Source organism: Hesperophylax consimilis, chromosome 30 (assembly GCF_061612785.1).
Source record: "Hesperophylax consimilis isolate HC1 chromosome 30, BYU_Hcon_1.0, whole genome shotgun sequence".
NCBI lineage: Eukaryota > Metazoa > Arthropoda > Insecta > Trichoptera > Limnephilidae > Hesperophylax > Hesperophylax consimilis.
The window spans coordinates 3834812-3861292 of NC_142865.1; the positions used below are offsets into that span (position 1 = coordinate 3834812).

Genomic DNA, 26481 nt, shown 5'->3' on the forward strand with positions numbered 1-26481 from the left:
GGTTGATCGCAGAGCAGCGCGACTGAGGATCTCCGGTCAAGTCAGTACCAAACGGGCGGCGTTGGAGCAAAGACAGGACATTGGGAAGGATTCGAGCGACTGCTCCAGACGACAGCCATTACGGGAGATTTTGGTGGCTGATTAGCTAGCTGTTGTAACTGCTGGTCATCATGTAATCCTTTATAAATTTTGCAGTTCTAATCTAAGAGCTGTATGGCGCCCATTTGAGAAACATGTCAGACAATATTCTTTGTAATCCACTTATTTTTATTTTTTTATTGAATAAATAGTTAATACATATCAACAAACAAGTCCTGCTAAGCCAATTGAATTGGCTTGTCAACAGGTGCTTAAAGTTTAGTTACATATACATTTTTATAAGTTATAATTTACATCTTATATCTACAGAATCAACAATTTTTTTATACAATTTTTCATACATATTAAAGTAATTTTTTTTTTTCCGATAGCTAATTTTTCACCATATATTTAACCTTATTCATAGACTTACATTGCTTTATAGTGTCAGGTAATAAATTAAATATCATATTCAAACATTCTCTGTCCGTATTTATTATTAAATTTCGAAACTATTAACCCGTCATTGCGCGTGAATCTAGTACTGTATTTATGTTCTAATTTTTCTTTATGCTACGGGGTTAATATATACTGAATTATGATTTTTTGCCATAGAATAGCCTTAACAGGTAAAATTTATTCTGGCACTCTGAAACAGCAACGGTGTATTATGTCTCTGTTTAAAAATATTAGGGACGACTAGTAATTTTACAATTGCGTTTTGTACAACTTGGACTTGTTTCAGATTGGTTATACTAGTATTTCCCCATATAGTTAATCCATATCTTATAATAGATTCTGCCATTGACATATAAATTATTTTAAGTGTTTCAATTGATAGGAAAAAATTTAATGTGTACATTCTGCCAGCAATTGATCTGAGTCTTTTACAGGTTTTTTTTAATATGTTTGTCCCATTTGAAAAAGCAATCTACTGTAACACCAAGATAGACATATTCTGTAACTTATTCTAAGCTTTCACATTTACAATTAGTCGGGATATTTTTATGGATGCAATTAAAACTATGAGAAATAATAATAGGATTAAATTGAAATCTGGCATTAGGTGATCTTATATGCATAACTTTGGTTTTTTTAGCATTTATTAATAGTCCTGCATCATGTGACCATTTAAAAAGTTGATTAAAGTCAATTTGCATGAGTTATAAATAACTACTTAACTAACTTATAAATTGCTACCATTAAATACCAACTGTGCTAGTGATCTTCGTTTCGTTGCACACACCTTAATATAATATAATCCATGCTAATTTGAGAGTCTCATGTTTCTAATTGTTATTTAATAAATGTTGTTAATTTCATCTTTCTTTTATTCTTTAACGATCCAATCCTTTCTGATAGTAAACCTAATCTGTTACAATGATGCCGCAATCGCGGGTTTGTCATATCATATTTGATAATTATCTATTACTTTTGCTTGGTAAAGATTTTTATTTATTACAATGGCGTTCAACGTGGTGAATTTAAGTTGACGCAACAATCTTTTGTTACAATGGCGCCAACGTGGAAGCAATGGCGCCAACATTATTTTATTTTGTTACAAATTGTAATGATTTGTGCGAAAGTGAAAACCAATTTTTTGTAATGTAATAAAAGACACATTTTTTATACATAAAACATCACTAAATGTCCTAAAACCAACTTATCTTCAGTTTATGGAATTGTACCGAAATTGTGATACAGTTATACATATATCCACGAAGGGGATAGGTTGGATTAGCTCAGTGATAGAGCTATTCCCCTGCAAAGCTGAGGTCCTGGGTTCATCCTAGATGTGACCGAATCATTTTCTGATTTACCCGTTTCAAAATTTCATTTGAGAGTTGTCAATATTGTCTTCAATGAATAAACATTACAATTTGAGGTTATACCCATAAGTTATTCCAAAACTAAAAAATGAAATAGTTGTTACTTACTGTCCGTCGCCTTCTTTAGAGATGTCCAAACCAAAGGCGTTAACGTCTATCCCATCTGGCGCTGGAGGTAAGGCCGGAAGATGTTTAGGACCTGTTATTTACAAAAAATCGTTACTTTATCTATGTTTAAATCGCTAGAAAATACAAAAAAATCTTAAGGCTATTTAACCATAGATAACTAAACTGTTTTCATTGTTTCATTGTAACTACACTTTCGTCGAGTGGACTACGCAATAAAATACTAGAAATAAATCAAAAATATTTAATAAGGTAGGAATTTGTTACATGGCACAAAAGTAAGGTTTATAATGAACAAATTAATATCAGTCTACACAGTGACCACACATCTAAACATTATGTGGACCACAAATAGCCTTTCTACATCTGGTGCAACGGTGTTTGGTCATCCTCCAGGCCTTGGATGGACACAGGTAGCAAATTTTAGGCACGTTTGACGTAGATGGAACCGGAGCTTCTATTGTAGAAGATTCGCCAACATTAACAATAAATATAAGAATATATGAATGTACGTACTTTAAAAATAAAAATTGTTGTTATAACTAAAGTTTCGTTCAGCAGACGACGAGGTGGTCTTAGGGCACGTACTAGTATGCATGTGGCCGCAATCGCGTCACGTGCTGCACTGTTTACTCAATTTAGGAAGGTAATGAAAGAGCAAGGTCGGGGAGCGGGGGGAAGTAGATGATTTCCAATTTCGCCGAGTAGCGCGTCGTCGCCTCGACGAGCGATTAGTTATCAGGGGTTGCTGTGCCAGCACAACTGTTCTGCCGTGTGATATCTTGAACAAGTTACTATTTTAAATCTATTAGTTGCCTCAAGTAAGTCTATATGGTACAAGAATCTCGGACAAGTTCCATGTGTCCGCATATAGACTGAGAATTTTTTTCTGTATTTGACTCAGAATATTTCATTTGGTGCGTAGTCCACACACAACAAACATACTCTAGCTTACTTCTTATAACAACATTGAACATGGGTTTCATTGCATCCGTAATAATTAACGTCATAAGTAACGTAAGAGAAGAAAACATGCAACCTGTGAATACAAAAAAAGGTGTATTAAATTTAACCTAAAACAATCATTCCAAAACTTGATTACGTCATTCAAGTGGCAAAAATTTTGATAAAAAGCCAATTTGTGTAATTTAGAAGTTAGGAGTCAAAATTTTGAATTCACAACAATCAAAATAAATTTTGAATTTTTACAGCCAAAGTTAGTTGTTGATTTGAACCAATTTTTAAGCATAATATTATATACAGGGTGTCCGGGGGTAATGTGCACAAAATTTGTGATTCTACACGGTGATAGAAGTAAAAAAGAGAAATAACTTTTTTTTTTTTTTTAATATTTTTCAACAGAAGAATATTATTTTTCCATATTAATAATTAAACCTATGTAAATTACCTTAAAAAGTTGAAATTTCAAAAAAGGTTGTTAATCTTTTTTATGTATCGCCTCCCGAAGTTTGTGCACTTTAACCCCGGATCTTGTATATAGAAGATATAAAATAAAATACAGTCGAACGTGGTTATAGCGAGCACGTTTACAGAGAGACAACAACTTTACTGTTGTAACGAATACAAATTGTAAAAGATTACTTGTGCGCTTACATCCATAGCATCGCCCACTGTTAAAATAAGTAGTGTGCTTCAAGGATATCCCCATACTGGCTGTAGTCGAGTGGTCTAAGGCGTCAGGTTCCCAGTCAAGTAGAGAGATGAATATATCTCATATTTAAATAAAAAACATTCTGTGTGAATACCTCACAACAGTTCATACTGCTCCCAGCCGTCTAGAGCCAGTGAGATTATGGCATACCTAATTGAGTATGTTGTTAAGGAGATGCACTACGTAGTAAAGCAAAATCGTGTGTTTTTGGTTTGAAAATTTGGTCGTCTAGAAATGTTTCAGATGCTTTAATTAAATACTGCGAGTAGAATACATCTTGGCCTTTGAAATAATCGAGTATTTTTTAGATAAGTCTTTTTATAAGCCCAGAAAAAATAATGTGTAAGGCCTATGAAAACTGCTTTATTTAAAGTTCAAAATCTCCTACTTATGAACCCATTTTCGGTTATGATTTTATTGTAAAATTTGGCAAATTAAGTTATTTATAAAATGATCGGAAAATAATTAAATATTTATGCCTGAACATCCACAAAATAAAATAAAAGGCACTTTTTGGCGATGTTTTTTTCTTGCATAAATCAAAACAGGCGGATGGTGTCAAGCGGGAATTTAAACCTTATCGCCATCTACGTAAGGGGTGTTATTGATAACGGCTCGATTTAAAATATTACACGACGTAGTGCATCGCCTTAAGCTGAAGATTGTGGGGAGGGGAGGAGATAGGGAAGAGTAAGGTGCGGGAGTACCTGGCTATGCAGATCTGACCACCAAATACGGCCAAAGGCATTTAAAGAAACGTTTCGATTCTGAATGCTGGTCTTACACCAGGACGATACTGAGAGTATATTCCACTCTGGAACGTGCCGCAAGTATACTATATATTATTTTAAATGAATAATTTGTGAAATAACACAAATTGTGCGATTTGAACCCGCGATCATCTGATTGCTAGTCAAGAGTCTTACCCTTAACCATTGAGGCAGTTTTTCATGATGGGAGTAAAGATAACTCAAATATTAATGATTATAACAAATTCAACTTGTAATAAAATTATAATTTTTTAACTTCTCTGATCACATTGTGCTGTATTTGTCACGAACCATCAAAAGCCGTTGAGTTACATTGTGCTATATCTGTCACCAAATGATACATCCTCACTTCCTCATTAAATCTTCTTTTCTATTACGGTCAGATAAACAGTTTTAGAAAGAGGGGATATATAGCTTTCTTTTTGCATTTAAAAGTTAACCATGTCAAGCAGGAACCTAAACGTTTTTCTAATCTGACAGATCTTGCAACTAACGTGATGACATTTTACTGTCTAGACCCGAGAACTTACATGATTGGTATGCCTTATATTGTAGGTAATATGCATTAAAATCGCTTGACAAACGGAGTCTAGAAACGTTCGAATTCAAGCACAAAACAATTTTATAAGAAATCAAAAAAGTTAATCAAGTGAAACTGTCACAGATAATCTTAGCTATAATACTGTATATTTTAAAAGTTGTTTCCTTTACGCGTTCATACATTTCTGTTGAAAAAATTTTTTTTTTAGTAGTTTACATTTAAATTTTTTATTGTATAATTTATTTTTGAAGTGAAACTTCTTTAGGCGCGTAATGGATTTTCGGGGACGGAGTAAAACCGAGTCAGGATCGACACGAAAATGCGGGTACCCCCACCACCGCTCACCGTTCACTGTCCCTCTCTCACCATATGCGCTTGTTGAGGTGGGGGAGCCGCTCACGAACGTTCTCTCTCTTCTCTTCTTTCCTCTCTCTCAGACACCAGCGAACTGCGCCACGCCAAGCATCAGCTGCTTGGTTAGTATACTGCGTCGTGAGTGTAATACGAGTGAAATACGTAATTGATTGTGGTTCATACGGTTAATTTGAAAATAGAGAGAGAGGAATAAATTAAATTTGAAAATAGAGAGAGAGGAATACTAGAAGTTTCACTTCTGTCTTGCGTAGGCTTGACACACCCACTTTTTTTTTTATTTGTATTCTACTCAAGCAAAACGAATGCATACAAAAATGACCTTTTTTTATCTTATGAAATTATTCACAAAATAAATAAAAAAAAATTTTGCACTAAAAATCAACCGTTTCTAGACTCGATTTGCCAAGCAATTTTTTAAGCATACTACCTATATTCGTGGTGATATAAGACACACTAAGATTACACACATTTTGACTTTTAAATTTCTCTTAAATAAAATTCTCCTAGTACCTTGTTTTAAGTGGTATTTGTTAAGTGGTTAGCGTTGAAACAAAAAAGTAAAGTACTTGAAGTAATACAAAGCAATACATTTGTGCCATTTAGCGTAGTTGTTAGGCGCTCGTTCCAAGGCGCGGGCAGTGCTAAGGGAGAGGTTGGGGACCTTACTTGGTTTACTGACACTAGACCACGCGCGCAACTGACCGATTTTTTCTTCCTCCGTGACTTCTGGAACGATTTCTTCCGTCTGCGGGCCCCTCATGAGGCCAAGAAGGATGCCGAAGATGTACCTGGAATGGGAAAATACTTGAAATATATCTCGTCATCAATATTTTCTCGTTGTAAGGGTGCATTCGGTCGATGTCGGAAATCAGAGAAAACTCTCGTCCGGGCTATAGTCCACTGGCACAGTTCATCCTTACAACATAAATGGAGAGTTTTCCTCAATCCACTATAATATAAGTTCTCAATAAACATCTCTTATGTAAATATAGTAGAGAGACTGGTAGCGTAGCGTTCGATGCGCCTTTAGTGCAAGTTTGAACAGACTTACCTATGCTAATATAATTTGCAGGATTCAGCCTAAGACACATTACGCTGTATGCATCAACGCTTATTTGGGAGTGGCCTAAGCAGATTACATGTTGAGGTGTCACTCTACGCTATAATCTTCCTCAGGAGAGGGGTTCAGATCAACTGGGGAACTGCTGCGGAATATCATTTCTTTGTATGGGATCTGTCACCTTGACAAATGATCTGACGTTGCATAATTTTCAAATATTGCCTGGCTAGCAGGTCACGGCGTAACTTCGTCGCCACACCCATACTTATGACACATCATCTGTCAGGTGTGACGTGTGACAGGTCTGTATGGGATTGTATGGTGAACGATATAGTGTTATATAAAACGCTTTGATTCGTATAGCGTAATGTGTATCCACCCTGGTATAGATTATGCTTAATTCTATAAATGGAGTCAGTAAATACATCAATAGTAATACCAAACTTGTTTCCCAGATCATGCATCCTATTGTTTAGTGAGTGTGTCTGATAGCTGGTTGTATATGTGTTGCAGAAAAACATTACATGTTGGGCAATCGCTACGGACCACCGAGTGACTCTAGCAAATTAAAACTTGCACCGAAGGTACATCAAATGTTGGTGTCCCCCCCTAAACGAGAAGCCACCAGTGTTGACATATCGAATGCTACGCTACCAGTCTCACTATATTTGTGCATGTTCATTCTCGATTTCATGAAAATGTCAAATGTGACAAGGAATCAAATAATTGGAATTTACCTTCATTCATTCACCGAAAGATTTTTAAATAACATAATATTATAATATTAAAACTAATATTTACCATTCAACGCTGATATTTTCGAATGCATGAAAACACACAATTTTTCATTACTAGTGCGTATAAAATTTTTATCAATGTTACATATGAATATTTGAAGTAATTTTTAAAGGTTTATTCATGAACAATAACCGCGTAAATATTATTTTACGCAGTTATTCATTAAATTTTAAGGTTCGTTTCAAGGAGGCGGTTATAGGTACCGCCGCCCTGGGAACCATTCATTGGTTAACAAACATTTCTGACATAGGTCACCTCAAATGGTTCGCTAAGTTTAGTGACATATCAGAGGTGCCCAAGTTTATGGGGTGAGGTTTTTACAAGTCTTCGAATGTCTTCGAAGTCTGCGAATGTCGAATGAAGGAGAACCTTTGACATCTCCAGCTGGATTCTCTTGACCCAACGCCTCGTACTGCAGTGGGATGGATGGATTCATTCCTGGTCATACCGAAATCCAGATCCTTACCCAACCCTCATACTTAAAAAGATAGGGAGGGACAGCCTTGAGTCAAACGGCGCCTGACACAAGCTAAAAGTTTGGCCCCTTGTCAAAACCAGTAAATGCCTAAATAGGTGATAATTGTAATCAATAATATTCCGATGATGATTTTCATGAAAAATAATCTCGCGCAGTGGCGGTTCTTCCCTTAGGTCAATTGGTGTTTGACTTCCCAAATAATAATAAATTATGTGCATCAAAACAACTGGTCTTATTCTTAATTTATTTGAAATGTACCACGAAACAGCAGAGCTGCGAGCGGCGGAGGCGAGTGACGAGCAGTGACATCTGTTGTCTCTAATAGAAACTCTCATTTACAAGTCCACACGATTCGCTGGGTCAATTTAAAAAATGTCCCCTTTGGCATCTTCTGTCCCAATGAGCGCCATAGAATAAACGAGATAGCACTATGTCTATCGTCGGAGTAAAAATTAGGTACCGAAGAAAGCTTAGGGACGCTTAGATTATGGCTGTGAGGGAGACAGCACGATGAATATTAAATGTTTTAAAGAGATGGTGACATAAACATATGTCAGTTTTCATTTTACACGCTTATCGTGTGTGGAACAATAGTTGGTTTTCAATTACTTCGCGCCAATATCTTTAGATACAGTGGAAGGGCGTTTCAAACTCTTATTTTATTTACTTTAATGTTGTGCACAACTACATAAAAACGTAATCTCTTTAAATTAATTTAAGTGCATGGATTGTGTAGTTATTTCCAATTTACTATATTAACATAATATGTATTTAGAGTCGCGGACTTGGGTAATAATGTATGGGCATTTTTCACAATATCAAATAAAGATTAGTCACACATTTTTGGGGCACCTCTGAACTCGAGGGCGATGTGTTAAGACTGTTAGGTGTTAGAAATTAACAATGCCTTGGCAATTAGGCGGCTGGAACGGATTGCTCCATTTATTAATTATTTTCCTCCTGTGCGGAGTTAATGTAAAAAAATAATAAAATAGATGTATTTCGTACCTAATAACAACTGCAATGCTGTAGCCAAAGTAGTAAAACACGTAGAAGATCATCTTGAAGAAGCCGATAAAGATTTCCGCCGGAGACATTGTTTGGAGGTCTGCGATCCTCTGCTTGATGTTTGCTGGAGACAGCATGGTCAGGAGGAAATACATGCCATCCTTGCACGCCTGGATTCCACGTCTGATGGGGTCTTTACCAGCCCTGGAATGCACAAACAAGCATTACAAATTGATCACCCTGTTTCTTAATTTATTTATAAATACACAATATTTTACATAGATATTTACAGAAAATACATATGTTACCGGAAATGTAATAAATTTGAGTTGAATAGAAGTTGGATCTGCCATGGTGAAGGACACCAATAAGTGGCCCAAGAAAGAGATCCCCGCAGGTACCTTGTCGAGGCTGCGGGTCTCCGACTCAAATAGAACAAGGGAAAGAAGATGAGATGAATAATATTTGACGTTTACACACCTCTCCTCGTCTTCTTCACTGATGTAGGTGGTATAGGCCGCCTCTCTGTTCTTTGGTCCTCCGCCTGAGTCATCCTGGGCCATCAGGCCTGAAGCATGGGTCATTTCAAACACCGCATCCTCGCAGAAGTTCACGAAAGCCTCAAGCTTCTCCTTGTCTCCGCCTTCTGTCACAATGCTGTAGAAGAAGGCGCGTTTGGATTCCTGAGAAGAAGAAGATAACAATCAATCAATGAAACAATGAATTAATTCATCCATGAATCATGAATGGTGTGGGGTTCATATAAAAAAAAGATTATGTTATCAATAATCAATGGCTCGCTTCAATTCCTGCAGAAAAAGGTTGTGGTAAATGTTAGATAAGTTTAAAGAACTATTAATAGGATATCGCCACCTCAAGAGACACATGCAGCAGCTGTTCAGAGTGTAGTAATCAGTGAACGAATAAACCAGTCAACAATCGATCATCGAATGAAGAAGGCGTGCTCTTGAATTCTTGCGGAAGAATATGGTAAGAGTTAAATCAGTGAAAAGGACTATTAACACTGTCATCACTGAGGCGTGTAATGGTATTCACAGTGTATTAATCAATCAATCATTCATTCATTCAGTTGTTAATGTAATATAGCGTCAAGCGATACACACAACTGGAGTGCATTCAACTGATCAATCAATAAATTAAGACATAAGTATACTTGGATTCTTGCAGAATAATATGTTAGTGTCAATGATCTGAGAAAACCTGTAACTAGCTCTACTCCAGAAAAAAAAAAGCTTTTCCCAGGGTATAAGTCAATCAATCGATGAACTAATCCCTCATTCAATCAATTAAAAAATCTTTCAATCAACCAACCAATTAATCATTAAATCAACCAATAACGCAATCACTTATTCAATCAACCAAAACTTCAATAAATAAATCAATCATTGGATCCTTCAATCAATCAACCAAGCATTCAATCAATCAAGAAATCCTTCAATCAATCATTTAATGCTTCCATCAATCAACCAATCCTTCAATCAACTCATCTTTAAATAAATCAATCATTCAATCAACGGATCAATCAACCAACCCACTAATCCTTCAATCAATCAATCGATCAACCAATCAAATCTACCAATCAATCAATCATTAAATCAACCAATACCTCAATCAACCAAACCTTCAATCATTCAATAAATCAATCATTCGATCATTCAATCAATCAACCAAGCATTCTATCAATCAACTAATCCTTCAATCAATTATCCAGTCGATCCATCAATCAATCATTCAATCAAATCTATCAATGCTTCAATCAATCAATGGATTGATCCATGACTCAGCCAACCTCGATTTGAAAACAAATGGTTCCAATATGATTTAAGATTTCCACGTTTGTTTGTTTTTGGGGTGTTATGCCGTGTTGCGCTAACTCCTTCTATTTCTATTAAACTATTTCCAAAAGGATTTCAGAACACTTTCGAGCATGTAAACTCGGCCATCCTGACAAATCAGCGATCGCCGAGCATTTGATTGAAACCGGCCATTACTTTGGATTTGTTCCTGAAGTCCTGGGAAGACCCAAAACTCACATAGCTCGCCTAATTACGGAAGCCATCGAAATTCACAAAAACCCCATCAATATTAATAGAGACGACGGAGCTAAGCTCAATAGTTCTTGGTATCCGGTTGGAATGATTGACACTGTAACGTTGTCCGAAACGTTGGCTAAAGAAGGAGTTATAATACCCCAAAAACAAATAACAAAAATGGTTTCAATTCGACTTTTAAAAATGCGTATAACACAGTAATAAACAAGATAAAGCAAGGGAAACCTACCTTGATCTGTGGCTTCTCCCACTGCTCGATGTTGGACTCCTTGATCTCGAAGTAAACCCTCTCGATCCTCTTGGCGCCACCCATGATCTCGATGCGGCCCAGAAACGGCTCAAAGTAGTTCAAGACAGATCCAGCAGTTTCCAAGAATCTCGCCAGCCTGAAAGAATTTTTTTGATTTAGAGCGGGAGCACACAGAGAGCGGTCAGAGTTCTGCGTTCTAGTGACCGTTGACCGCTCAAGAGTTCCAAAGCACACAAGCGGCGTTCAAATTCTCGCGTTCTAGTTTCGTTTGGGTCTTTGCATATGCAACATGTCACTAGAAAGTTCATCATCCGATGAAGAATTATTGCTCTTGTGGAGCTTAGCAGCTTCTAAAAAGAAGAGGAAGTATTGGGTGCACCCAATCAACACAACGCGAGAAGAACAAGGCGAATTTACTAGTATTTTTCAGGATTTACTTAAAGATGAACAACGATTCTATATTTATTTTCGAATGTCGATTAATAGTTTTAATTAATTGTATAACATCATACAACCCGATATCGAAAAACAAAATACTAACTGGAGGAACTGTGTTTCACCAAAAGAAAGGCTGGCTGTATTTTTAAGGTATGTATTTATTTATTGAGGATAAGAAAAGACATTAGAATATTTATAAATAATAACAAAATTTACGAATAAATCATTTACACCACTTAAATCGTATAATAAACTCCTTTCCCTAACCAATTCAATTAACTTTTCCGTTTTTGTAACCTCAGACATCGCGGCGTTCTGGCGTTCTCTGCCTCGGCGGGAAAAGAACTCTTAGAACGCGACGTTCCGTTTTGACCGCCGCGGTCTGGCTGCCCGCTGTGTGCGTTGTTGTTATAGTATCAGTACATTCTAATGAAGGCCGAACGCGGAACTCGGAACTCCTGACCGCTCTCTGTGTGCTCCCGGTCTTAGAGCTAATTCTGTCATGGACAAACGGCTATCGCAGCCAGAGTTGAAATACAAACAGTAAGTACTCACACGGACGCCATTGCTAGCTTATTTTAAACTAGTTATTTGTTAAAAGACAACTTCAGTGAAATTGAAACAGAGGAACACCTTTAAGCCGGGAATACACATGCCTGTAGCTGGCACACTTGCATGCCAGCTCCTTGCACATGCCAGCTACTATCATGTGTATACGCTAACTTGCATGCCTGTACCTGCCTTGCCAGTAGATTGCACAACATTTGATTTACTGGCATGCAAGTTGAGGGAGGGGACGAGGGGGGCTATGAAACCGGCATGTGTGAACGTCGCGACAGGTACGGGCATGCCAGTAGCTGACCTGTTGTTTGCCGCGGCGCGCGTATTTTTGTTTGGTTTGTTTTTGTGTCTGTTTAGTTCGATTTTTTTTGTATTCACCATGTCACGATGGGGAGATGAGAAGACGATTCAATTTATTAATTTGTATAGAGAATTCGAATGTCTCTGGAATCCAAATAGTTCTCTGTATAAAAATAAAGTAGCCCGTGACAATGCCTACAGAAAAATTCAAGAAGAATTTGACGTGAATGTGAAAGAGATCAAAAATAAAATAAAAAGTTTAAGAAGTACTTATCACCAAGAACTAAATAAAGTCGAAAAATCAAAACGATCGGGAGCCGGAGCGAGTGAGGTTTATAATCCCAGTTTGAGATGGTTTAAAGAAATTCAATTTCTAAATGATACATTTGACTATAGAAAGTCAATCCATACAGAAGTAAGTACTTACACATCTATACCGTATTTTTCTTTTTTTCGCAATTTTTATTTTAAGATAGAAATAAATAAAAAAACAAAAGAGTAGGTATTCAGAAAAACTTTATTGAATTTTGTACATAGTAGGCATTTATAATCATTTTAACCTGAAATGTTAATCATTCGATCTTGCCAAGGCAATACTTCCGTTGTTATAAAAAGATCAGCATACTTATTTCGAATAAGTATTGCTTCTCTAGATGAATGATTACTACGTGTTGGTGGTAAATCCTGTAATACACTTTGTAATTGATGACGCCAGGAGCCGTTGATCGTATTACTGACTTGAATATCTTCATAATCTACACATCTTTGAGTGATATAAGTAGGAGTAGTTTTTCGCAACCAATTGTGTAAACAACATGCTGCTAATACTATGAAATCAACTTTTTCCGGTTTTAGGGCTATATTTGATTCAAAAACTCTAAATCTTGATACAAGTATACCAAACGCATTTTCGACGATTCGTCTGGCCCTTGATAACCTATAGTTGAAGACTTTTTCTCTTTGAGTTGTCATGGTAGGAAACGGTTTCATGAGATACTTTTTTAATGGAAAAGCTGCATCTCCAACTATAACAGAATGTTCAGGAATGTCCAGAGTATTATTTGCTAGTGCTTGTCCTATGCTTGATCTTTCGAATACTCCTCCGTCTGAAGCTCTACCGTTGCATCCAATATCAATGTAAGAAAAACAGTAGTCGTCATCCACCAGTGCTAGGAGTACTATGCTGTTGTTTCCTTTATAATTATAATAATTTGAAGTATCATCAGGAGCAATTATATTTATGTGTTTGCCATCGATAGCACCAATACAGCCTGGAAAGTTCCATTTAGTTCGAAAGCCATGTTCTATCTCCTTCCATTCCTGTCTCGTTGGAATCTGAAAAAAAAAGTCTGTTATCTACCTATAGACATACACTCGATAATAAATATGTACATATTTTTTACAGATGCAACCATCCTCTCCAACAAACACTACAACAGTCGAACAGCCACCGTCATCCTCTCCATCAAGCATTACTACAGTCGAGCAACCACAGTCGTCCCCTAAAACAAGCACTTCAACAGTCGAGCAACCACAGTCGTTTTCTCAACCAAGCACTGCGACAGTCAAGCAAACACAGTCATCATCTCAAGCAGCTATAAAAAATAAAAATCAGACTAAGAAAAAAGGTGTTGAACAAAATGAAACCCTATTAGCACTCCAACGACTGGAAAATATTTCAAATGCTATTAATAATCCAAGGTTTAATGAAGATGAGTTTTACTATTTTGGACAAAGTGTTGCTGCCCAGTTAAGATCATTACCATTAAACAACGCACTAGATATGCAAGCCCAAATTCAAACTTTGTTATCCACAGAGAGGTCTCGATTGTCCACTCCGTATTGTAACATGTCTATACACTCTGAAGATACTTCATCTATATATACTTCATCTTCTGCCAGTTATCAATTGATAACAGTACCAGACTACTCTGCAGTAGACGATAACACGGTTACTATTTACCAATCTAATCCAGAACAAGGGCAGAACATTTTTAATGAAGCTTGGAATAATGCTTAATTTTTAATTTACATAAAGTCATATTGTTATTTTTCTATGTGTTGAGACGAAGTGTAATAATTTAATTGAAATAAAACAATCACTTTGTTTGTAACCATGAATTATTATTATTATTATTATTTTTTTTTAAATTTTAATTAAAATTTTAATTTTAAATTTTTAAAATAAATAATTCGTGGTTACAAACAAAGTGATTGTTTTATTTCAATTAATATGTCAAACCACAAAGTTACTGCTTTCTACCAAAATGTAATAATTTAAATAAAGAATATGTATAAGATATAACAAATTATTTTACTTACCTTCATAAAATCCTTTAATGCATTAAATATTTCACCACAAACAACTGGAACAAATTGTGAGATCGTCGATTTTCCTACTCTGTACAATGCTTCTAGAGTTGCAAATGAATCACCAGTAGCTAAAAATCTTAAAGTTATTTCCAATTTAGTTCTGGACGAAATTGCATTTCGCATATGAGTATCTTTCTTTTTTATTTTATCCGCAATTTTTCTTAATAATTCATCAAATTTTTCTGGCAGCATTCTTAAATGGTTTCTGTAACCATCTATATCTTCTTGTCGCATTTCTGTAAGCAGACAACTACTTGCTCCAAAATTTTCCCTTCTGCTAATCCAATCTTTCACCCAAATCCGTCTTCTTTTAGTCTTCTTTTTTTCTCTCATTAAATTAGCCACACATTGTACTGCCAATTGCAATACGATGATATTTAATTCACTTCGAATGTTTTCCATTGCCAAAAAGCTTGAGACTACTCAGTCTCAGAGTGATTTGAGACACGTACTGTCTAGTGACTGGCATGTGTATACGTCTTGCAAATACAGGCATGCAAGGACGCAACTGGCATGCAAGTTTAACTTGCATGTGTATTCTCATTGCGCCAGTAGCTTGCACATGCCAGTAGCTTGCATGCAAGCTACTGGTCCATTTTACAGGCATGTGTATCGCCGCCTTTAGGAGAAAAACAAATTTTTGACATAGTAAATCAATAAAGTCCTTAAAAAATACATTTTAACTTTCCATGGGCAATTAGTGCACCAAAATACAGTGTTGACAGTACTTGTTCTACATGTCTATTAGTTTAATTTAAACCTTTCTTATCAATTTGTAGCCACGGTCGGTGTACCTCAAGGGTCTAATTTAGGACCTATTTTATTTTATAACTAGCTGACGTGTACCCGGCGTTGTTTGTCTTTTATCTACTTTCAATAAATATAATATCCATGTATTATATATATAAAGCTTCCGAAAAAAAATCTCTAAATGATAGTGAAAACCCTAATAAACTCCGTTGCATAGTTTAGAAGAACTAAGCGCACAAACAGACAGAAGCGGATAGTGACTTTGTTTTATACTATTTAGAGGTACCAATGTATTGCCTTGATTACGAATTTACTAAAAGCTTATCAGGAAACAGCCTGTAATCCTGTTTTTAGTTATGATCTGGGATGTTCTGCGATGTTCCCGAACGTTCCAGACTATTTCCAAACATTCCAGAATGTTGGGGGAATGTTCTGGAATGCTCTCGAATGTTCTGGACTGTTCTAGAAATTTGTAGAGGGCGAAACTTCCAGCCTTATATCTTCAAAAGCTCGCCCTTTAGGTAAAAACAGGAACCTTCTTCATGGATGGGGGATAGTGGGCTACCACACCATATACCTCTCTTGATCGTACAAGGACTCGTTTCTGAGTTTTAGCAGCACGTACATTGTACACTTTTATAATATATATTGATTTTGATTTTATCTTTATGTCACAATGGTTAAAAATAAACAAAAAATGCTACCTTGGTTCATTGGGCATATGCTCAGACAAGTTGGTCAGGAGCACAGCCAGATTGAAGCCGATTTCTTTGGCAGGTTCGTGGAACCGGTCGCAGAATCCCACATAGTCGATCTTTCCGTCGTGGTTGGTCTCACAGCACATCAGAAGGAAGTCTATCTCTTCACTGGAAAAAATAAATATTTAAATTTTAAAATACCGTTGAAAAATACAGTTAATAAAGAAATCAGACAAGATTATGAGTTAGAAAAACATAGACAATATGTTATTGGAGCGACCTGGACTCAGGATGTTTTACTATTTTGGCATCTGTTCTTACAACTGAGGTTTCACGCCGAGCATGAGCATAAAAATACTAATTTCGGATGTGGGTCTGTCTGTGAGTGATTGCAACTGTGGTACAATGAATAAAAAGATGGATCGCATCGTATTACACTAATCGGCATCAAATCACGGTTGTCAACGGTTTTGTATTTTCTCTCACGTAAATAAGACACGTTTGCACGAAAGTTATACATATTATATTATGGTGAAAATAATGAGTCGAATTGACTTACGGCGTGTAACTCTTCTGTTGCTCCATCTTCTCCCTAAAGTCCTTGGGCAGGACCCAGCCATCGTTGTTAGAGTCGATCTCCATGAAGTTGGGACTAGAGGTCAGATTCTTCAGCTTCAAGAACATGTCAAAGTACTTCAGGATCAGCTCCACGTTGGAATCGGACTCCACCAATGTGTCAACCATCTGTTTGCCGATGGTTCCTGTAATAAAAAAATGTTTTATTTTTTATGTTTTACAACACAAGAATCTTAACTACCAGGAGTCTGTGAAAGACTAAAGCATTCTCAATTTAGAGAATTGTCGTAAGACTGAGTAAGTGAAGGAAGTAATGACATTGTTTGGGAAGTAGGTACCTGGGTATTAGAAGCTGGCAATACTTATAATCTGAGTCACTAAACTGGATAAAGATATGCATAATTTTTTTATTTTTTTAAAGAAAGACAAACATTCCCAGGTTACCACGGAAGCGGAAAATTAAGCTTGTGTTGTGATGGAGGACAAATCCAGCCGAGGAATTGAACACACTACGCCTGGGTGGGACTAAAATGCGATGTCAAGTCAGCCACCAATCGGTCATTAATGCATACATTTTTGATAGCCGCAGTCGACGCCACGACTTGTTCAAGATACCACACACCAGAACAAATGTTCAAGCACAGTATAGCATGACAAGACATTTCAAGCAACCCAATGTATCAAAATTGAATGAATTAACAGATTAAGACAATTTAAAGTGATAAGAACTAGAATTAGAGAAATATGAACTTGACGCTGAAGCTATGTTTTGACAGCTTTCAAATAACACTGAAGCAAGCTAAGAGTAATTTTTCTTATCACTGAAGCCAGGTACAGAATGATACTTATCAATCGACGCTGATTCTGGGTTTACAGTGGTATCACTTAACACATTCTCCGTGCGACAAAAAAGGTCCAAAATAATTAGTCTTCGAAAATAATTAAAATATTTTAATAAAAATTTGTACATAGTAACGAATAATATTCTATCCTTTTGTTGAAATACCGATATAAACGAAAGGCACGAAGATAAATATAAGAAAGAAGACTTGAATTACGATTCGATAATTATGTGCATACACTTGGGACCTTTACAAAGAGATTGGTATATAATATTAATATAAAAACATTGAATAATACCGTATTTTCTGCCATTGAAATGAGGCCGGCGCTAAAGAAAGAACTAATCTTCCCGCCGTTAAGAATCAATCGACCGAACGGGTAGAACTACCTTTCCCGCCCAAAGTGTATTAACAATGAAGTAAGTTGTATTTAGAGTGATTTCAAATAACACTGAAACAAGTCTAAGAGTGATTTCTCTCGACACCGAAGCCAGGTTTAGACTCAGAGTTAGAGAGATAAGACGAATATTACCATTGACAACGTTTCCTTCAAGCATGGACAGCATCATGGTGATCATGTCCTTTTGCAAGTTGAGTAACTCTTTCAGGAGATCCACCTGCGAAGAGTGTTTGGACAGTTTGTCCTGCATATGTGAGAACAAGAAGAGGAAACCTCCCACTGCGTCCCATAACCTGAAAACACATATTTTATTTACGCGTTACATTGTTATATAAAATTGAAACAGTATTATTAATCTTATAACACTCTTTTACAGGAGATTTATATCAGACCTGGTTATGTTATACAGAGTCATTGACATCATATTTGACAGCCCTGCCATCATCGCCACTATTAAATTCCATGTACGGACTAGGAACACAAGACAAAATGTAACATTCTTCTGCAATACCGACTATCAGACACACTCACTAACCAATAGGATGCATGGTATGGGCAACAAGTTTGGGGGAACTATTGATATATTTATTGACTCCATTTATATAATTAAGCGTAATCTATACCACGGTGGAGACACATTACGCTATATGTATCAAAGCGTTTTATATAACATATCGCTTGTCATACAATCCCATACAGACCTGTCACACGTCACACCTGACAGATGATGTGTTATAAGTATGGGTGTGGCGACGAAGTTACGCCGTCACCTGGTAGCCAGGCGATATTTGAAAATGATGCAACGTCAGATCAATATACGGAGCGCAGTGATCACGCTGCTGTCATTTGTCAAGGTGACAGATCCCATACAAAGAAATGATATTCCGCGGCAGTTCCCCAGTTGACCTGACCCCCTCTTCTGAGTAAGATTATAGCCTAGTGTGACACTTCAACATATAATCTGCATAGGCCACTCCCAAATAAGCGTTGATGCATATAGCGTAATGTGTCTTAAGGTCTTAGGTAATGTAGTTTTAGTAATTTATCTTATATGTAGTATAACTAACTAACTAATCACAGATAATATTGATAAAAAATGTATTGTAAATTGACAGTTTTAAGACACTGGGCCCCTTTTCTGGTAAGGTTGACGGAAATGAAGAGGGACGAGAAAGGTGAAGAGCGTACCTGGAATGGGCCAAGGCCTGCTGATTCTGCGTACAGGGTCCCTGGATGACTTCAGTGAGGGTGTTGAACACTTGACTCGCCACTCCTATCGCCTTGAAGAAGTTTGCCTTACCAGCGGGATCGATAAGTTCCTGTGAAGGTCACAAAAAATTATTAAATAATTTACTTTTCTATATACTGGTTTTCATGCTTGAACTGCAAAGCTTCAGGGGGTGACTGAGAAATTTACACCGCCTATTTTTGGGTTATCATGCCAGTGATATCTGCCCTGATGATGGACTCTGTAAAGCTGTCCGAAACGTTGGCTTAAGATAGAGGATACTTTAATAGTACACAACTGCTCACCCTGTACAAATTGCAAGTGCGCCCTACTGTCGAATTTGGCAGCCATCTCTGGTCTGGAGCCCCAAAATACCTGAAAAAAACCCTTGACTCTGTGCAGAAACGGGCGGTCCGTTTGATAGATTCCCCAATCTTAACAAACGGACTGCAATCTTTAGAGCACAGGCGTCAGGTAGGTATGCTGTCCTTGTTCTATCGGTATTACAATGGAAGATGCTCTGAGGAACTAACGTCATTGATCCCTTCGGCACCGGTGCGTAGTCGGGATACACGCCAAACGCGCGCCCAACATTTGTACACAGTTGACACTTGTCACATGAGAACGGGTTGCTTCTACGATTCGTTCTTAAGTTCAACAGCTCGACTGTGGAACGAACTGCCGGCCTCTGTGTTTCCTCCCTCCTACAACATGGGACTCTTCAAGACCCATGTTCACTCCTTCCTCTCCACAAAAAGACCCTCCACACAGCATCCCCAAAGATGACATAGGCCCTGAGGGAAATTATTTTCTTCAGGGCCTCCTGTGTGGAGTAAATATATAAAAAAAAAGAGGAAGTGAAACAAGGCTTAATAACCTACAAATAAATTACAATAATAATAGTTATAACAGTTGACAAAATCTGCAAAATGATAAAAACCAGTCATCAGTGAGAATAATCACTTGATGAAACCAACCAAATTGATGAAGCCAACCAGTTGATGAAATTGATTAATTGTTGAAACCAACCATCTGTTGAAACCAACCAGCTGTTGGAACCAATCATTAGATGACACTAAACAGTTGATTAAATCCAAAAACTGATGACACCAGCCAGTCAATGAAAAAAAAAACCAACCAATTGATGTAACCAACAAGTTGATGAAACCAACCAATTAATGAAAGTAATTATTGATGAAACCAATAAGTTGATGAGAATAATCACTTGATGAAACTAACTAGTTGATAGTATTGATTAATTGTTGAAACCAACCATCTGATGAAATCAACCAGCTGTTGAAACCAATCACTTGATGACACTAAACAGTTGATTAAATCCAAAAACTGATGACACCAGCCAGTCAATGAAAACAGCCAATTGATGAAACCAAATAGTTGATGAAACAAACCAGTTGAGGAAACAAACCTTGCTGGAGTAATGCCAATAGAAGTCCATGATAGACTCCTGGAGTCTCAGCAAGTAATCCACAGTACAGATGACTACGTTGACAGTTGTAGTATTTCCAGCTTGCGTCCTCAGGTAATTCTGCCATTCTGTAAGGAGATTAACAATTGGTAATCAATATTTATAAAATATTAACAAACACCATAAGTTGATGAAGAAGATGAACTCACCAAGGTTGTGACCCTCGCAGGTGAGTTGTATGAAGCGGAAAAGGGCGCAGGTGAACTCTGCATCGTGCATGTTCTTCTCTCCCGCCGCCCCCTCCAATCCCACGCCAAGACCTGCAAATTGCAACAATAACATGTTATTCAGTTTTGAAACACATACAGTCTTACTTATAAAGATTCCCTAAGATTTTTTTTAGCCTGGCAACACATTGTTCCAAAACTCAAAAACACGGTCATTTTCAGATTTCGTATTTTGTTGCTAACTTCACATTTCTTTAGATGACATTTGTAATGTCATTGACACGGTCTGTTTTGAATTGCTTCGAAATCCGGTCAATTCGATTATGCATTCCATATTTACTTTGGTAAATCGATATTTCCATTTAAAATACTCCTCTAATAGTGCTGCAAATGGGTATTACCGCTTTTTTACATTTTCATTGAGTGACAGATCAATATTTGTCAACCAAATTGATAACAGAGTCCATGATACCCGTCTTACTACGACCGTAATACGTCCCTATACTTAAGATTTGGGCGGTTTAAAAAAATGTCAATTGCTAATACTGTTGTATTACGACTGGTATACGCAGTACACATGGGCGTGATTATGAGTAACGTTTTCTACTAACCCGTTCTTATCCCCCCGTATTATCTATTATGAGTTAGACGGCTTATATATTTGAAATTAGTTAGCTGTGCTAAACCCAGATGGCACTAGTAGTATCAATTCAGAACTGCCGATATTACAGAGATCTGCCCGCTGCCCCTCAAAGTCAAGTTCAGAGAAAGATTCCTACAGTCATATAATTTAGATATTGGGCCTAGTTCAATATAATTTTGTCCATAAAAGACTTGTTTTGCCTATTTCTTGTAGTTTTATTTAGAAGAGCTATCCAAGATTCCGGAAGACAAACAATACATAAGTATTAATGATTTAAAATAGTGTTTGATGTAATGTGTACCTTCAGCTTTTGTGTTCCTCTCAAAGGCGTCAAGATCCAATACCGAACAAGAGTTCATCAGGCCGGCTATGGACGTGAAGAATCCAACGTCTTTCTTTTCTTTGAGGTGGTTCAGCATTCCCTGGAATTATAAACAATGTTAAACACCTGCGAAAAGAAATAGATAATTAAAACATTGAAGGAGTAACACATGAACAGAAGACTTGATGCCTGATACTCAAACCATACTAAATAGCCATTCGTTCCGCCAATTTCCATAAGTGAGCCCTTATGCGTAAAAACAGCTGTTTTCGTGCAGATTATGCACATGGGAAAAACCGTTTTAAAATCTAACCATAGATGAAAGTAGCCTATAAAGATGGCCGGTAGCCGGTCAAGACATGTCTGCCATTACATAGAAATTGACAGTTTGTGCGATCGGCCTTTGGCATATTTGTCATTAACGTGATATTGGTGATAAAGTTTTATATCTGCAACTTGTATATGTCAGAACTTTAAAACATTTGTTAATAAAACAAACAAAATATATCGTTTTAAAGTAAAATGGCATTAATTTTTTTTTCTTTTATATTTTTTTTACTCAAAACCTATGGATAAATTGAATAAAATACATAAAACGTGTTGTTTATTTATTTTATTACATATAAATTTATTTGTTGGCGAAGTTAGCAGTCCACAATGGAGTGCTGGTACCTACCCTGATGTATGGAAGTGAGGCATGGAACTGGCAGAGAAAGGATGAAAGTAGATTGAATGCTGTTGAAATGAGATCCCTGAGGCGTATGTGTGTAAAACCATGTATGAACGAGTGAGAAATGTGGAGATAATGAGTAAGATTAAGAAAGGGACACTTAGATGGTTTGGGCATGTAGAGCGAATGAGCGAAGAATGGAGTGTAAGGAGGATATATGATGCAAATGCGAATGATAGCAGAAGTCGGGGACGCCCGAGGAAGACATGACACGATCAAGTGAATCAGATACTTGAGTCGGGCCATGTCAAGGGCCAGAATAATAGAAGACTATGTATGAATGTGAATAAGGCAAGGAGTGTGTGCCAAGACCGAATTACGGCGGTTCGTCCTCTCTGCCTACCCCTGCGGAGAAACGGAGTGATGGTTAGTTAGATTAAAGCTAAAAAAATGAAATCTGGAGAGTTTTTACCAACATAATATCCAGTGATTTTCCACGGGTTACGCTAATATAAAAAAAAGACAAAATTGTTTTTTTATAATTTATTCATTAGGTATATTATTTATTTAAACAAATTCAATGTACAGAAATCCAACAGCTAATTGCCGTATTGTACACATAAATAATTTAATACTCATAGATTTCAAAATATTAGGAATATCAAAAAAAATTAAAAAATATTTATAGATTAACGTAAATTTGTTCTGAATTCGATATATACAAAAATACATAATATGTATATATAATCCCATATTTGTTTCATATTTTTGGGATGCAAATCGAAAAAAAATCATATTTGTTAATATAAGATTTTACACTTTGGAGCATTTTTTTTCTACCTAAAACTCTTTTAGAATTTTGTAAATTCTAGTTGCGATAAAAAAAAAACACATAAAATGTTAAATAATTCTTGATAATATTATTTTCGAATAACAATTTTAAAAAAAATCATCTTTTTTTTTTTTTTTTTTTGGTTTTAGGCATTTCACCCTGAAAAGAGTGCTTTGTGCCGGTAACAGTTAAAAATAACAATTTAATCATTGGACTCATTTAGATCGCTAAAACAAATTAAATGTTGAATTCATTCAGGTTAATAAACTTACATAAAGCTGTATGAACACGAGAATTGTTAAGAGATAAAAGGTATGAAATGTTAAGGGGGGACTGGTGTGTGATTTTAATAAGACGGCGGTATATGTTCTTGAAAGATGAATGATTTTTACAGTTAAAGAAAACGTGGTCGAGGGTTTCCTCTTCCACACCGCACTGGCAGACCGGATCATCCAAAACTCTAATTCTAGCCAAGTGGGATGCAATTGAACAGTGACCAATTCTCATTCTCGAAATACATGAAATGAATCGTTTTGACAGTTTTTTACCGTGAAACCATGGCTTACCAGGGATATGGTTTTGAATTCCAGCATAGAAAGATCCAGTTATTATTTTGGAGACTGCCCAATTTTCTTCCCAGGCACGAGTCATGTTGGATTTAAGAATCGGGAAGACATCGGAGATAGGGATTCTAAAATTTAGTGGGATAGTTCCGGAATCTGAACCAGATTTGGCGAGAGAATCGGCCATCTCATTACCCTCTATACCCAAATGGGCAGGGACCCAGGCCAATATCGTCTCAAACCCAGATTCACTTAGAGAATTGAGGAGATTTTTAATTTTACATATAATATTGTCTTCCGGATAACATAGAATATTTGAAATAATTTTAGTTAGAGCACTTAGCGAATCAGTACATAGTAAGGCTCGATGAATGTTGAGAACCTGGATTTGATTTAGCGCTTGTTCAATTGCAAAGCATTCAGCTGTAAATATGGAAACTTCTTTCGGTAATTTATAAGTGAGATTGATGTTGAATTCTGGACTATATATCGATGCTCCACATCTTTTATTTTCAAATTTGGAACCATCTGTATAAAGGATGGAAAATCCAGGGAATTTTGAAGCCACAATGCTTTTAAAACAGTCATCCACATTATGAAATTTATTTGGGGAAGATAAAATATTCTTCCGAAAGTCTGATGTTATTGTGTTCGGCATAAAAGTGATTGCCTTAAATGGAATATTGTATATAGGAAGATTGGGAACTTCTTGAAGATATTGGAGGGAAAAAATCATCTTAGCAAAATTAACGAAAATTCTAAACTCCAATGTTTAGTATTTGCTTAAAAGACTTGAGCAATTCTTAATTAAAATGAAAATAATTTTCAACTATAAATTATTTTAAAATGAGTATGAAAAATTTTAATCCCGAATTTTATAAATATTCCCCAATCGTCGTATTTTGTCGCTAGATTATGATTTTTGGTGGCTGTATCTTACGGCCGGTGTTGCCAATAAAACTGAGCATTCGATTTAGCTATAAATCACGTCCAAATGCACTATATGCTGTATCCAACATAACTTTGAAGTTTGACGAACTGTTGATAGATTTTTTTAGATTTAGACCTGTGATATGCATTATATTTGGGACAATATGATACAGGCTTGCCATTGAGAGCTCTGCTGTAACATCGCTTTTTGATACAAGCATCGTTAACGAGAGGGAGGGAGATGTTACAATGTAGCTATCAGCAGTTCCGTAAAAGTGCCTAACTAAAAACTCAAGAGGTAACCTTGCTCAATTTGAAAAAAATCAACGAAAAAAAAAAATATCACCGTAAACCTTTTGTCCTTTAAATTTCATATTTTATTTAAATATGCATTTTGCATGACAGTAATGAACCAAAATGATACTAAGTATACTAATTTCGGTTGTTGGTGAATGCATGCGTAATGTGAAATATACTTAAGTATTCTTGCATAATGCATAAAACTATTGAAGTTAAATGAAAAAAAAATTTTCAAAAGACAAGAAAATTAATAATTAACCCTAAGTAATTTTATATTTGAAATGTTTATTAGGTATTTCTTTTGTTAACAGTTTTGATAGATCTAAATCTGATTTTTAAAGTTTACTAATGGTGTTCATTTTAACAGTTGAATTCCGATTGTCTCTAATAATTATTCTTTTATAGTAGTAAATACACGACTTTTAGGCAAATGTTTTATAAATACATACTTTTGGCTTCACAAATTATATAAAATCCTGTGATTTTTCACAGGTCTGCGCTAGTAATGTACCTAATAAATTATATAGTTTTATTTTTCCTTTTTTTTTTTTCCATGTGGCAAGGTTACCCAATCAAGGACCAAAGTTGGGCACTTTTACACAGGTATTTATGAATAAATCAGTGAAAATGCAAAATTATTGCTAAAGTATAATAGTACATAGATAAATATTATTTGTAAGTTATTCTCCCATGACGTCTTCATACTGTTTCCTGAAGCAATCTCCCACGGGGAAAAAGTCCCAACATCTCTGCTGGTACATGTTCCAAACAAAAGTCTCCTGACCTGAAAGTGAAAAAAAAAAAATTATAAGTACAATAAAGATCTGTAGCGAAAATTCTTTCCCACTCCGTATCGCACGCCCGCCTTTCTTAACAAAATTTTGTTTAACGAGACGTATTGCATGGACTTCAAGATGGGAATTTGTCTCAATTAAACGAAATGTTGTCCCAGTAAATTAGTGTAATGAACATCATATGTTTAGAGGTATGAAAGAGACATTCGAGTATTTTATTTTTATTTTTTTATATTAACTCCACACAGGAGGCCCTGAAGAAAATAATTTCCCTCAGGGCCTATGTCATCTTTGGGGATGCTGTGTGGAGGGTCTTTTTGTGGAGAGGAAGGAGTGAACATGGGTCTTGAAGAGTCCCATGTTGTAGGAGGGAGGAAACACGGAGGCCGGCAGTTCGTTCCACAACCGAGCTGTTGAACTTAAGAACGAATCGTAGAAGCGACCCGTTCTCATGTGACAAATGTCAACCGTGTACAAATGTTGGGCGCGCGTTTGGCGTGTATCCCGACTACGCACCGGTGCCGAAATTGATCCCAAGCTACCGACCGCAT

At 36.3% G+C, this 26481-nt stretch overlaps 2 protein-coding genes across 2 annotated transcripts in view; one reads left to right on the plus strand and one right to left on the minus strand.

Annotated features, from left to right (window-relative positions):
• The window catches only part of LOC149409532 (ryanodine receptor-like), a 45106-nt gene extending 19209 nt beyond the window's left edge, over positions 1-25897 (minus strand). Inside the window, exons 1-13 of the mRNA XM_089649445.1 lie at positions 25832-25897; positions 21821-21941; positions 20859-20969; positions 20650-20777; positions 19184-19314; positions 18128-18288; positions 16737-16938; positions 16184-16345; positions 11037-11193; positions 9216-9418; positions 8736-8939; positions 6058-6179; positions 2016-2106 (exon numbers count right to left, since the gene is read on the minus strand). Of these exons, the coding sequence (XP_089505571.1) occupies positions 2016-2106; positions 6058-6179; positions 8736-8939; positions 9216-9418; positions 11037-11193; positions 16184-16345; positions 16737-16938; positions 18128-18288; positions 19184-19314; positions 20650-20777; positions 20859-20969; positions 21821-21941; positions 25832-25897 (1859 nt within the window). The remainder of the gene's footprint in view (positions 1-2015; positions 2107-6057; positions 6180-8735; positions 8940-9215; positions 9419-11036; positions 11194-16183; positions 16346-16736; positions 16939-18127; positions 18289-19183; positions 19315-20649; positions 20778-20858; positions 20970-21820; positions 21942-25831) is intronic.
• On the plus strand, positions 12436-14376 carry LOC149409533 (uncharacterized). The gene is made up of 2 exons (XM_089649431.1): positions 12436-12771; positions 13756-14376. Exons 1-2 carry the CDS (start codon positions 12436-12438, stop codon positions 14374-14376), a joined length of 957 nt encoding a protein of 318 aa, XP_089505557.1.
• Positions 25898-26481: the final 584 nt, after the last annotated feature.